The sequence below is a fragment of the Taudactylus pleione genome, unplaced genomic scaffold (genome assembly GCF_031769625.1).
Source record: "Taudactylus pleione unplaced genomic scaffold, aTauple2 ptg000086l, whole genome shotgun sequence".
Lineage (NCBI taxonomy): Eukaryota > Metazoa > Chordata > Amphibia > Anura > Myobatrachidae > Taudactylus > Taudactylus pleione.
In genome coordinates, this window is record NW_028284488.1 from 4795856 (window position 1) to 4809642 (window position 13787).

The following is a 13787-nucleotide window of genomic DNA, read 5'->3' on the forward strand; positions in this document are numbered from 1 at the left end:
GCATTATATTATTTCAAAAATATAAATAGGGTGAAAGTTACAAAGTGGCAAATTTTTTGTGCCTCTTTTCGTTTTGTTTTTTAAATAGACCCATTAATCTGTCGGTATTTTCTATTAAAAGCACTGGGTTCTATTGTTTTCAATTGGTATCTATCTATATTTAATTTTAGACTTTAGGCTCCGGGCCCCCAAAAGCCTTAATCCAGCTCTGAGAGCACGTCTGCTGGTGCAACTATATCACTCATGGTCAGCCATATCATTCACTAAAGCTCTCAATTTATAAGTCAGGGTACTCGGGAACAATCCAGATATTAGCAAGTGTGACCTTTAAATAGATCTTTGTTAGATCTTTGTTATCAAGTTATTCCAAGCTTAGACCAAATAAAAACAACTTGGGCTTTATGAATGGGACCATATGAGCTGTAGTTCTGATATCTGCCCAAAACCTTATGCAGAAGCAATAAATGCTGGGAAAGGCCCAGAGCATGTTGCAGAAACCACTATCCGGGGCTCTATATTTAGAGGGCAAGAGGAGGGCAGTCTCTTTTGTATGTTCTTCACTGAGCTCCTCACTCTCCCCCCACACATACTGTATATTCTTTATTGTGCACCACACATACCCCCCTGTTCTTATTGTGCCACTCCCTCCTTAACCCCAGTCTGTATGTTTTCTGTGCTCCTCACCATACACCCTCCATATGTATTTAGCATATTTCCTCCTTTTATGTTCCTCCTCGTCAGGAGCTGGGCTGCCGGATCACAGCGGAGGTTCCGGACAGCTGCGCTCCGTCTGACCTGGTCCTGGCATCCTGTTCTGTGTGCCTGCTCTCCCCGCTGCTGCAAGCGGCGTCTGCCGCACGGAGCTTTCTAGCGCTGCTGGGGATATTAGCGCTCAGCCCCACTACTAGCCGCTAGTCCTCTCTTCACTTACCTGTTGTTATCTTCAGCAACGTCTCCTATGGTTCGTTTTGGCTCTTGTCGGATCTATGTTTGTTCCCGACCTAGAGAACTTTAGTTGTCGTTTATACTGAGCCCGGCTCAGTATTACAGATCAAGCACCCACGCCATCGTATAACTGAGCATAGCTCAGCATTTTGCTCAAGAACTTTTGTTACTATTAAACTAGTCTAACTCAGTAATTAATACCTTAAGGATTCTGGCTATCAGTTACCTGGGTTCCACCAAGTGTTCCAGTGTGAAGACTTCGGCATTAAAAGTACAGAACGTTACTCAGTATTTGAACAAGGTCTCCTGCATTTGTCTAGCTGAGTATTTGCTCGGTACTTCTGACTACGGATTCCTGCTGTTCCCCTCTGGGTCCAGTAGTAAGCATCTGAACCAAAGTCATCTGCTATTACCTAGCCTCAAGAACTCCTTTCCTCATCCTCCCGGATTCAACTCTCAGCCTAGCTCAGGTTCCTCTGAATGTTGCTTGGACTTCCTATTTCAAAAGTCTTCCATCATTTCATTATCAAATAAAGTACCGTGCTTTACCTTGACCATCTCGTACCCAGTTCCTGCTTCACTACAGTCTGCCTTTGTCTACTTATCCTATGACCTGATTTCTTAGCCCTGTGCCGTCCTATGAGGAAGACATATCTCAGACCTCCTCAGTTTCTGCTGCCAGTATCCCAGCCCACAGAGCCTGTTCCATCTCAGGAGGCCAATTTTCCTAGAGTCATGACCCTCCTCCATCCATATTCTGCATTGTGCTCCCCCCAGTATTATTGTTTACTTATGCCTAAGGCCGCTGCCTTCTTCCTGCTCTCTACTCAGTCTCGGCTCCTTTGTCTAGCAACATAGAATCATCATGGCATCATGTGCATGGAGAAGGAAGTGGGGGCCATGCAGTGTGGAAATGGGTAGCACAGTCCCTAAAAGGGGAGAAATATTTTACTCTGTTTACCCCATAGCCTACCACACTCTCGCATCCCATCCCTCCCCAAACCTCTCCCGTTTAAAACCTAATAAAACAGATCGGGAAGAGAAATAATAATAAAAAAAAAACAATCTGTCAGCCTTCGGGAGGCCCCAGGAAGCCACAGCAGCTTAATGGGAAAGGTCCCTGGAAACCCTATAGCCAATCCAAACTTGATCACACTATGATCATATTAATACAGTTCTCCACTTACCATTTAGATTTATAGATTTGGCAGATAGATTATATTAAGAGCTCTTTTTATTAAGAACTATTGCAGTCAGTTTTAGTTTTCTTTTTGTATCTCTGCTTCTCGCAATGATAAATACTCAGGTACCACCTTTATTCATCAAGACCTACTCATCTGGTAATGTACAGGTAAGTCCTCTATAGGGCAAATGACAAGGCTGCAGGCCCAGGGAGCAGGCATCAGTCACTAAATGGGAAGCACGGTGTCTGTGACAGTAGTTAGCATTGCTGCCTCAGAGCACTGGCCTGCGCTCAATTCCCAACCAGGGTTCTATTTATTTGGAGTTTGTATGTTCTTCCTGTGTTTGCATGGAAATACATACTGTTAGGTTGCTTGGATTCTGACAAAGATTAACCCAAGTGTATGTGTGTGTGTATCACAGACGCCGCTGCTGGACAGTACACATATCGGAAGGTAAGTCTTCCTAAATGTTATAAACGATAAACCACAAAATTGCACTTATCATTCTTTAGTAACATCTGTGAGGGGGGGAGGTTAGGGTTAGGCTGCATGAAGGGAGTGATAGTGTTAGGCTGTGTGGGGGCGGGGTTAGGCTGCAGGAGGGATGGGTTATGGTTAGGCTGCCGGGGGGGAGGGTTAGGCTGCAGGAGGGATGGGTTAGGATATGGTAAGGGTTAGCCCAGAGATTCCCAGAAGCGGTCCTCAAGGCTCCCCAACAGTTCAGGTTTTAGAGCTATCCATGGTTGAGCACAGGTGGTTAAACCAAATTGACTGAGGTACTAATTAAGTCACCTGTGCTCAACCATGGGTGTCTCTAAAACCTGAACTGTTGGAGAGCCTTGAGGACTTAATTTGGGAACCTCTGGGTTGGCCTAAAAATACGACATTCTGACCACCAGGATTCTGAATGTGGGGATGCCGTACACAGCCCTGTCAACTAGCATTGGTTTTAGTGATTTGGGGCTCCATTTATCAGTGAGTTTGTGTAGGTATGTTATCTAGCATTACCGCTCGCAGCGGGTTTTAGGTTTTCTTTACTTGAATTTATTAATATTTTGCTCCCCGGCGAGCGGTAATGCTAAATAACCTGTCAACACTGTTTTTTCTCTCCAAACAGCGCTGATGAATGGAAGTTTTTTTTTTATATTGGGCGCATGTATCGTGAGACCTGCCTGTCTTCTTGTTTTCCCTGCAGCGGCAGAAATCTCCCGTCCCAGTCCAGGGTGTTGTTTGCTGGGTTTCGGATAGAGGCTCCTTGTGCTTGCAAGAATGGAGAGGTCTCTGTGCTGGGGTCCTGCGGAAGAGGGAGTGTGCCGGCTGTTGGGCACTGGGAGTGGGTGGGGGCCGCCGGGTGCTATCCATGGATGAGGGGGCGGGGCCGCTGGGTGCTGCAGCTGTACACTGGGGAATTATGGACAGGACGGACAACAGCGCTTGTGAGCACTGCTTAACAGAAGCCTGCAGATGGAGAGTTGAAATTAAGGACACAAACGGTAAGTTAGCATTAACGTTCATTCATAAGTAAGGGTAGCCTACTGGATTGCATGGTGAATTGAAAAAAAATAGCGCTTCTGTAGAAGAACACTTTCTATGCAATAATAACATCCACACTTATTTACCCTCATAAATGAGTTCACACACCTGAAACTCGTTAGTAAATGGAGCCCTTTGACAATTACCACCTCGTTGCACCATAGCCTCCAACATGACTCCTACGACCAGGTACAAAAGTCTCCGCTCCTGGACTTCACTCTTAATTGCTTATTGCTGTCACCTGTGCTGATACACCCTTCTCATCAATTAATCAGTTTAACACAGGTGAATGCAATCATATATTAAGAGGGAAGTCCAAGACCGCAGCATTTTGTACCTGGTGGAAGAGGTCATGTTGGAGGGTCTGTAGTACTGTACACAGAGCCCATATTGTGCGTACAGAGGGAACGATCGACAACAATAATGATATCATTGTTTGATCTCCCGGGTGTCCTGGACGATCGATATCGATCATCCAGCACACCACCAATACACCAACGATCGCGGGTCCCTATAGTAACCTGTTCGATATTGACAAGGTTGGTCTGCATGCATGGGCGATAGTCGATATCGATCATATGTGCCCGCGCATCGCAGGTCGTTGGACAAAAAATGCACAATATGAATAACGATATGATCGATATCGTTATCGTTCATATTGTCCATTTTAATCGTACCGTGTGTACGCACCTATAGTCTTATAGGCTGCACTCATTACTATCTGGGCCGTTAAATGGGTGCTCAGTGCTCTATTCATTTACATAGATATAAGATAGCCTCTTTGTTAATAGGAGGATTTTAATAGTCAGTAGGAGGCAGAATCGTACCTAGGGATCTTAATTAGATCTGAAATTAATTGAAACACCATTATTATGGTTAGGGTTTATAATAAGCATGGAAATTAGGATAGCTTTTATATAACTAGTGCTGTTCGTATTATTAACACACGACGCATTTATATAATGTAAATAGTTTTACTTAGCAGTAGAACCTGATGTTTCAGTAATATATGTCCGGGTTCGGTGTCGCAATGATTAAACTTCCCCCGGTGTAGAGCTGATAAGCGGTCCCTTCGTATCAGGTCCGTGTTTCCGGGTGGAACCTGTTTGGCAGCGCACGGGTGTATGATGGCGGCAGAAGCCGGCGGAGGGGAGCCGCTGGTTCGGTTCGTGAAGCTGAGTGGGAGAGCGGCAGGTGAGGAGATGAGGGCGTAGGGGTATAGGCACGGCAGCTGCTGGGCAGAGTGAGGAGCGGCTGGAAGGTGCCACATACTGGTCATGTCTCTCACGGATAGTGCGGCCAGTGACAGCCGGAGTAGAGCTATGTGCAGCAGTATATAGCTGTAACATTGTACTGGGAATAGTAAGCGGCGCGCTTCATGTTACCTGTGTCAGATGTCCGTAAATGTTCATTATACTTTCAGTAAACTTTAGTTGTAATTGATGACACCCCTAGTGGGGTGGAGAGTAGACCCCAGCTGCTGTCATCCTGTCCCCTCACAGGGTCTTGCATTAGATTCTGGCCTTTTGTGATAAACTGTAATTCGCTCCTGTTAGTACTATAGGAATCAAATCTCATGCCTATTACTTTTTTATTTTTATTATTAATCTGTCGGTTCATTATGTTTTGTATTTCATTTACATATTGCTTGTATTTGGTCTTCTGATTGCACTTTGGATGTGCTGAGGGCAGTGAGACTTCCTTAAGTTAAATATTTTAATCTGTAATTAAAATAATTTTAAGTTGATTTATAGTATAATAAAGACTGCAGTTTAGTGATATTCACTGCACCTTTTAATGAATTGTTAACTCTGAACACTGTACTGCTATCAGTGTCAAGGAATGATGTATACAGAACATTGTTTTTGTTTTTTTGTATAGCAAGTGTTTAATAATAGCTATATGTTGACCCACAAATATTTGCAGACCCTGGAGTAAAGTACAGGTTGAGTCTCCCATATCCAAATATTCCGAAATATGGATTTTTTTTTTTGGCATGACTGAGATAATGAAACCTTTTGATTTTAGATGGTTCAATGTATACAAACTTTGTCTAAGCCACAAATGATTAAAAATATTGTATAACATTACCTCCAGGCTGTGTGTATAAGGTGTATATGAAACCTAACTGAATTTCACTTCTGTACACAAACTTTGCTTGAGCCACAAAATTATTGAAAATATTGTATAAAATGACCTGCAGGCTGTGTGTATAAGGTGTATATAATACATAAATGCATTCTGTGTGTATATTAGAGTCCCATTCCCAAGATATATCCAAAATCCAGAATATTCTGTTATCCAAAATACCCCTGGTACCAAGCATTTTGGCTATGGGAGACTCAACCTGTACACACAAATGATAGGTCTCTAATGTTACATGTTGTGGATCAATGTCAGGAGTGTATCACTGGTGACATAAAACAAATAGTGTGAAAGTAACTAAAAAAAAAAATAAATCCTATTCTGAGCAATAGGAGAATTTTGGGATGCAACCACAGTTGACACTGCCGCGCGTATAGCCTTTACGGCATATCGACCTTGTACAAAACAGAATTGGTGTTCCGTTAAAATTGAGGAAAGAATAGTTTGAAGTTGCATAGCCATAGTTTTGTATAACAGTTTAAAGTCTACATTCAATAAGCTAATGGGTCTGTATAAAGAAAGTAGACTTAAATCTTTATTTGGCTTGGGTATAAGGGTCATATAAGCTTTGTTAAAAGAGGGTTACAGAGATTTAGGCCTGTATTCAATTAGAAGTGAAAAGTCGAGATCCGCGAAAAAGTATTGCCGGTTGCGACTTTTCGCCTGTCGGAAAAGTATTGCCGTATTCAATTCCATCTGCTTTGGAAAAGCAATACAATGTAATAGGCGAAAAAGATTTGTCTCTGAATAGGTGGAGAAAAGAAGTGCAACACTTTTGTTTGGGGGTGCAAAGGTGGGGAAACCTCTCAGAACCCTTGGGACAGCCCCCCCAATGGACAACTGCATCAAAAAATTCCTAAAAAAAACCACTTAAGAACACCTCAAAAAAGTGCTTTGAATTTGGTGGTGAAAAAGTGCAAAGTGGGGGGACAAGTTTCCACACTAGCGAAATAAGGCTCTAAGAAGGGGTCAAGTGTTTTGGGAATTGCAGGTGCATTTTTGGGGGTGGAATTTCACATTATTTAAAAGTTAACTTTACAGAGTTTAAAACATGCTTGCACCCATTTCCAGGTACCCCAAAGTTGAAAGGACTGCTTTTTTTTCATCAAAAATACTGTTTTATGCCATTCTTCACCACTTGTTCAAAAACGCAAATTAGTGGCAATAATGCGAACTTAAGTACCCCAAAGTTTTAGTAGGGCTAATCGGGCACTACTACATTGATCCCCAATGTTTCTGCAGCTTATTGGGGGTTCAGGCTGATTTTTTATTTATTTTTTCCCTATTCTGACACCACTTTTTCCTTTGGAATTGAATACGGCGAATAGAGGGAGCACGCACGATAAGTTTCCGCAGCCAAAAGACGCAATGTAGGCAAAAAGTCCAACTAGTCCTGCTGTTTCACAGAAGTGCAGCTCCTGATGCTGTGAAAGCAGTTCTAGAACAGCTTGCATAAACCAGTAATGAATTCTCCAGCTTCTGCAGTAGTGTTGGTGGGGGGCAGTAACTGTTTTAGCTATGTTGATTCAGCCTTTTATTCAAAATGTGCGTATCTGCGGGGTTTTTTTTTCATACTTCACATGCGACCAAGGCACACACATGCTTGTAACTGAGCCAGGCCATGAGATGAGCATAGATGGAGGATAATTTCAGACAGATCTTTTGCACCAAGGATGGTGCTGTTCAGGGGCGTCTTAAGCGAGGAGGGGACCCGTGTGCACTCCCCATGCGGAGCCCCCTCCTCTCTCCCCGGTGGCCGGCAGCCGACTGATGCGGCTGGCCAGCCACCGTAGCATTCGTAGACTCCGGGCACTAGTGTGTGCCTGGAGCCTACTGCGCATGCACAGAACGCTGGAAAAATGACTGCGGCGGCCAATTTCCGGGGGTTCTGTGCATGCGTAGTAGGCTCCGGGCACTAGTGTGTGCCCGGAGTCTACTGCGCATCCACAGAACCCCCGGAAAAATGGCCACGGCAGCCATGTTCCGGTGTTCTGAGCAGCGCTGGCAACCGACGTTGGACGGCAGACAGGTGAGTTTAAAATAATATGGGTGCAGGGTGTGCGGTGCGAGGCCCCCCTGGACCCAGGGGCCCGTGTGCCCCGCACACACTGCACCCATTATAGATACGCCCCTGGTGCTGTTGGAAATGCAAACCTACAGCCATGATGGCTACTTTCACAAGAGGATGTAGTAGGGGTGCTATGGCTGCATAGATGCAATCAACTCAGAGCACAGGCAGAGATCAAACTGTATTTCCAAGCATGCAGTGTGGCCACTTTGCATGCAACTCTACATCATTCACACTGTGAGGACCTAGGCATGTTTGTTATGTGTGTGGGAAACATGTTGATGATTATGTTGTATGCGCATAGGGTTACATTGGATGTTGGTTGTGTTTTATGGTTAAGGTTTTTTTTAGGGGAATTTGTTTTTTTCTTTATTATATGCAGGTCATTGTACTTTGCAAAAATCCTAATTTCTCCTTCATCCACTAAGGGACACTGGAGTCTCAGTACAGTGGGAAAATCGGGAGCTGTCACTTTAATAAATCTGAATAGTAGCTAGCTCCTCCCCCTCTATACCCCCTACAGTCTTCATTTTGTGCCAAGGGAGCTGGTCACATCTTTCGCAGGAAAAGGTCACCTCCATCCAACACATGGTGCGATTAATACTGCGTCATCGCAGGGTGTCAGTACACCTGTGTATTTGCCTTCCGGGGAAGATGGTTGCGACCTTCGAGTCCATCCAACGGGAGGTTCCATGCCCGTCCATTCCAACTGGACCTCCTCTCTCAGTGGTCAAGGTCCCACCTTTTTTTTCACCAGCGAGTTCAACTGTCACCAAGGACTCAAACATCTCTCCTTTGGTGGCTGAATTCCTCTCACCTATTGGCAAGCAAGCGGTTTGCAATGTGGGAATGGATTCTCCTCACCACAGACGCCAGTCTGAGAGGATGGGGGGCAGTGACTCGGAAGCCACTTTCAGGGCCGCTGGACTTGACTGGAGGCGGTACTGCCCATAAACATTCTGGAGCTAAGGGCCATGTTCTATGCTCTTCAGGTAGCACATCCTTTGTTGAAGGGCCGTGCCATCAGAGTGCAGTCCGACAACGCCACGGCTGTGGCGTAAATCAACAGACAAGGCGGCACCAAGAGTCGGTCCGCCATGAGGGAGGTAAGCTGCATTTTCCTCTGGGTAGAGGAATTTGCTGTAGCGATATCAGCAATTTTCATCCCAGGGGTAGAAAATTGACAGGCCGACTACCTCAGTCGACAAGACATTCTTCCGGGAGAATGGATGCTCAATCCGCAGGGCTTTCAACAACTGATTCAGCGTTGGGGTCTCCCTCAGGTAGATCTCATGGCGTCGAGGTTGAACCATCAACTGCCACTTTACTGCTCGCGGACAAGCGCTCCACAGGTGGTGGCAGTGGATGCTCTAACAACTCCTTGGCGGTTTCAGTTTGTTTACCTGTTTCCACCACTCCCACTTCTTCCTCGTCTGCTTCACAGAATAAAACGAGAAAGGGTAAAGGTTCTGTTGGTGGCTCCAGACTGGCTCAGACGGACGTGGTATTCCAACCTACGTCTTCTACTGATAGACCACCTGTGGCCTCTTCCTCTGCAAGAAGATCTACTGAAACAGGGTCCATTTATCTATTAGGACTTAAAGCTGCTTCATTTGACGGCGTGGCTGTTGAAAGGGCTATCTTAGAAAGAAAGGGTATCACTTCCAGGGTGATTCCTACTATGTTAAGGGCTAGAAAGGAAGTTACCTCAAAGCACGATCATCGTATGTGGAAGGCGTATGTCTCTTGGTGTGAATGCAAGGGTGCGCCACCGTCAGAATTCAACTTAGCCAGGCTGCTTCTTTTTCTACAGGCATTTTTAATGAGGATAGGGCTGAGCTACATACGCAGTTATCTTTTTTGCCTAAGGTAGTGTCTGCGTTTCACATCAACCAATTGTGGTTCCAGTGTTTAAAGACAATTCTTCGGCTTCCAGATCCCTAGACGTTGTCCGGGCTCTTCAGATTTATGTTGATAGGACTGCATACCTCCGGAAGTCGGATATGCTGTTTGTTCGGTATGATATGACTCGTCCGGGTTGGCCGGCTTATAAGGCAACTATTTCTAGATGGATTCGTATGACAATTGGACAAGCCTATCTGGCTGCATCAAAACAAACTCCTACTTCAATCACAGCGCATTCTACGTGGCCACTGGATCCTTCGTGGGTGGCTGTCCGTGGTGTTTCCCTGAGCCAGCTTTGTCGGGTGGCCACTTGGTCAGGCCGGCAAACTTTTGCAAAGGTTTTACCGTTTTGACATGTTTGCGGCATCTGCTTTACAGTATGGATCGTGCTGTTTTGCAGGGTTCTCGGTGCTTTCACGCTCGGTATGTGAGCTCTGGGACGTCCCCACTGTAATGAGACTCCAGTGTCCCCTAGTGGATGAAGAAGAAAACAACTGTATTTTGGTACTTATCGATAAATTCCTTTATCCGATTCCACAGGGGACACTGGACGCCCACCCGGCGCTGTTCCACCTGCATTGGTGGTTGATCTTCCTGGTTTGGACAGTTGTTTTTTTTCTTCAAGGTCTGCTTGATTTGTTTGCATATTTGCTTGTTTGTTCATGTATGTTGTAGCTTCTCTTCTCCTCTATTATTCTATTTTCCAGCTCTCCTCGGGCACAGTTTCTTAAGACTGACCTGTAGGGGGGTATAGAGGGGAGGAGCTAGCTACTATTCAGATTTATTAAAGTGCCAGCTCCCGGTTATCCCACATCTATACCCCACCTGTACTGAGACTCCACTGTTCCCTGTGGAATCGGAGAAAGGGATTTATCGGTGAGTACCAAAATCCTGTTTTATGACATTTGGACCTGGCTCTTAGACTTTGGGGACGGTTGTTATGCCGATGGGTGCCCATTACGTATCGCAATATGTACTGGACATGACGAGAAAAGTGCCATTTGGGTGGCCAAAAATCGGACTTTTCACTGATTTCTGCTCGCCACCTCAGCAAGGTGCAAGCAGCTACAATGTGGGCACTCATGCCTGATCGGAGCAACAATTGAATTGCTTCATTATGCGGCCATAAGCTACAACCGGGCTAAAAACAAATTAATATCCCCCTTGATATTTATCGAGACAGTCACTACCAACTTTTCAACTGGGTTATCTCTTGCACAGTAAATAGTTTAAAGGGAAATCTGATGTGAGCTGGCTGCATCTTCAAACCACATTCATGGCCCATCAGCATTTAAACAATTGTTAGTGTAAACTGACGTCCCATGTGCTATTCTACACTGATTAAATGAACCACTGGCACAAAGCAAGTGCTCATATGTATGGTTCCTAAAAATCATCTTCTGACAACAAATTATTGGTTTCTAAACGTATGTGGGATAATAATTGGTCATTTCTGATTTACTAGCTGATCAAATGTATGGTTTTTGGTACATTGAAACCAAAATGGTAACTGTCGACTTAGTAGCCTATGCAGATGCTCTGAGGCCTAGCCAGAGAGGTAAATAATATTTCATGTTCCAGAGGCCCTCACTCTGCTCTCCTGCCTGTTTGTGCTCCTTATTTCACTGTAAAGTTTTCCTTTGGGGGAATGCATATTTAAAAAATGTGCTTTACTGTGATCATCTTATTTCAATTGTGACTAGCTGTGTATGTATCTAAAAGTTATGGGGTAGATTTCCGATAGAAAATGAAGAACGCTGAATTGAATGTGGATGTGATATGAAGCAGTGTCGCTTGCCTGTTACCACGGACTATTCTGACCAGGAGCTGCTGGTCACCATCATTAAGCACTCCGTGGTCGGCCACTGCACTGACCACGGTGGGTGGTATGCTTTCCATAAGGTATTCCCAGTACACACTTGATGCCATAAATGGAGGAATGTTGAATGCCCACACAACTTCCGAAATGGAATGTCCCATCCGTCAGACACCAATTATGCCCGGTTCGAACACCGATATTTCACATCGTCTTGCCATGAGTGCCTAACCAGTGTTCAAACTGACTTATGAGATGTCACATTACAACTGATGCAGGTCTGGGCATTCCCAAGACGTCACAGTATGGTGACTCCACCTATCATTACCTTAACATACTCCTATCCCATGACTTCTGGCACGTGTTTTTGATCCCATACATTGACAGCAGATGGTCATTGACCGACCAGGTTTTCAAGAAATATACAATATACTTGGTTGTATTTTGTTCACTATGCTCTTTTGGCTGACTACACATTGTACCTTTTGTGACTATCCTTCACTGATCTCATGGGATTTGGTTTTGTGTAGCCAGCATATTGCCCAATGGTTTGAGATGTCTGTTCTATTGTGGCATCAGTATGTATTGCAATTTTTAAATGATTCAGTGCTGTAAAGAAATGCAAAGTAATTACAAGTTGAGTCATTCAGGGTTTTGTCTGGCCTGTTTTGCTGTCTAATATATGAGCTGATGTGTTAACACTGCATAATAGTCAGAAGTTGGGTATGCTTATTGTAAATTGAAGTTAGTTCCATCATGAACCCTGTTATGTTTCCCTTTTATGTCTGTGCATGGCTAAGGTTTTATTCTTTCATCAGAGAAAACATTGCAGAACACAGAACTTTTGAACTTATACAGACTCCACCACTGTTTACACAACCATTTGTGGTGTTTATGCGAGTCAGTCTTTGAGAGTTGACAGATGGCTTAGAATTAATATTACCTGGGACACTTTGTAGACAGCAACAAGGTCCCCTGGTTGAAAATTAATTGAGGTCGATATTTTTTTTTTTTCTGTGTAAACTGGTAATTGTTTTATTTATTTGTTTTGCTATTCTCATCACTACCTCTAACTACAATGACCTTTTCTTTCCAAACAACCTCGTCCATAAGAGAAACACCTCACACAATGTGACATTGCCTCATATGCAGCTCTTTCGCAAGGTTGCCTGCAGTTCAGTGGGGCTTGGTTCCTCCTTTCCCCAAAATGCACCTTAAGGGGTATTTTTAGTAAAGTGCAGGTTTTTAGAAGTGGTGATGTTGCCCATAGCAACCAATAAGATTTTAGCTATTCTCTTCTAGAAGTTGCTAGATAAAGATAAATAGAATCTGATTGTTTGCTATGGGCAACATCTCCGCTTTTAAAAACCCGCACTTTAGTAAATATACCCCTAAAGCTGGGTACACAGTCGACCAATCTTCGGGAGATCCGACTTCCAACTGACCGGTCTGCCCGACATTGGACGGGTATATACACTCCACCGACCGAGCCACGCACCCGATCCTGGTCGCCTGTCGATCTCCTGGTTTTTAATCATGCTTAAAAACTAGGAGACCCGACTGCCGATCAGGCAACTGATGTTGTAGAGTGTAGGCTGTGAAGACCGGGGCTGGCCACTGATCTCCGGTACCGGCAACCCAGCAAACAATCAGCGTGGCGGCACTGTCAATGGGCGACAGCACGGCTTCCTATTCCAGATGGCAGGGGCAAGCCAGTCTCTGCTTGCCATGTTAACCGACTTATATGAGGCAGCGATGGTCAGTCCGATGGCAGAGCAGGACTGGTGAAGAGCTCCTGAAGATGTAAGACGCCAAGGAAGTCTGGTATGGGCCGCAGCCGTGCAAAAGGGCTTAAAGGCCGCCGTTCTCTAAGTGAAGGTGCAGCAAATTAAATTATTAAAACATTGTGTGTTTTTATTTTAATGTTTCTTTTACAGGGATAGTATAGGTACCAGTTGGCCGTTAATGCCCTGTCTGCTGGTTCCACCTGTAAAAGACAATATTAAACTTTTACTAATGGACTATCAACTCTGCACCCACAGCCCTGGGGTGCCGGGGATAGCCCTGGGGTGCCGGGGATAGCCCCGGGTTTCAAACCTGGCCTTGTGTGCCCTGGAGAGGCGGGACCCTTTTATTGGAGGTGTTCCCTCTTCGCCAGGAAGCCCCGGCCTGGGCTGACTAGTTAGTGGGG

General features: G+C 44.8%; 1 protein-coding gene across 4 annotated transcripts in view; it reads left to right on the forward strand.

The window, feature by feature from the left end:
* Positions 1-4721: 4721 nt before the first annotated feature.
* KLHDC10 (kelch domain containing 10) overlaps positions 4722-13787 on the forward strand; it is a 90715-nt gene continuing 81649 nt past the window's right edge. For all 4 annotated transcript variants that reach the window (XR_015877828.1, XR_015877827.1, XM_088468681.1 and 1 more), the window contains exon 1: positions 4722-4856. Coding sequence is in view for 2 of the 4 variants with exons in the window: in XM_088468681.1 (XP_088324807.1) it covers positions 4787-4856 (70 nt within the window). In the remaining 2 variants the exon portion in view is untranslated. The remainder of the gene's footprint in view (positions 4857-13787) is intronic.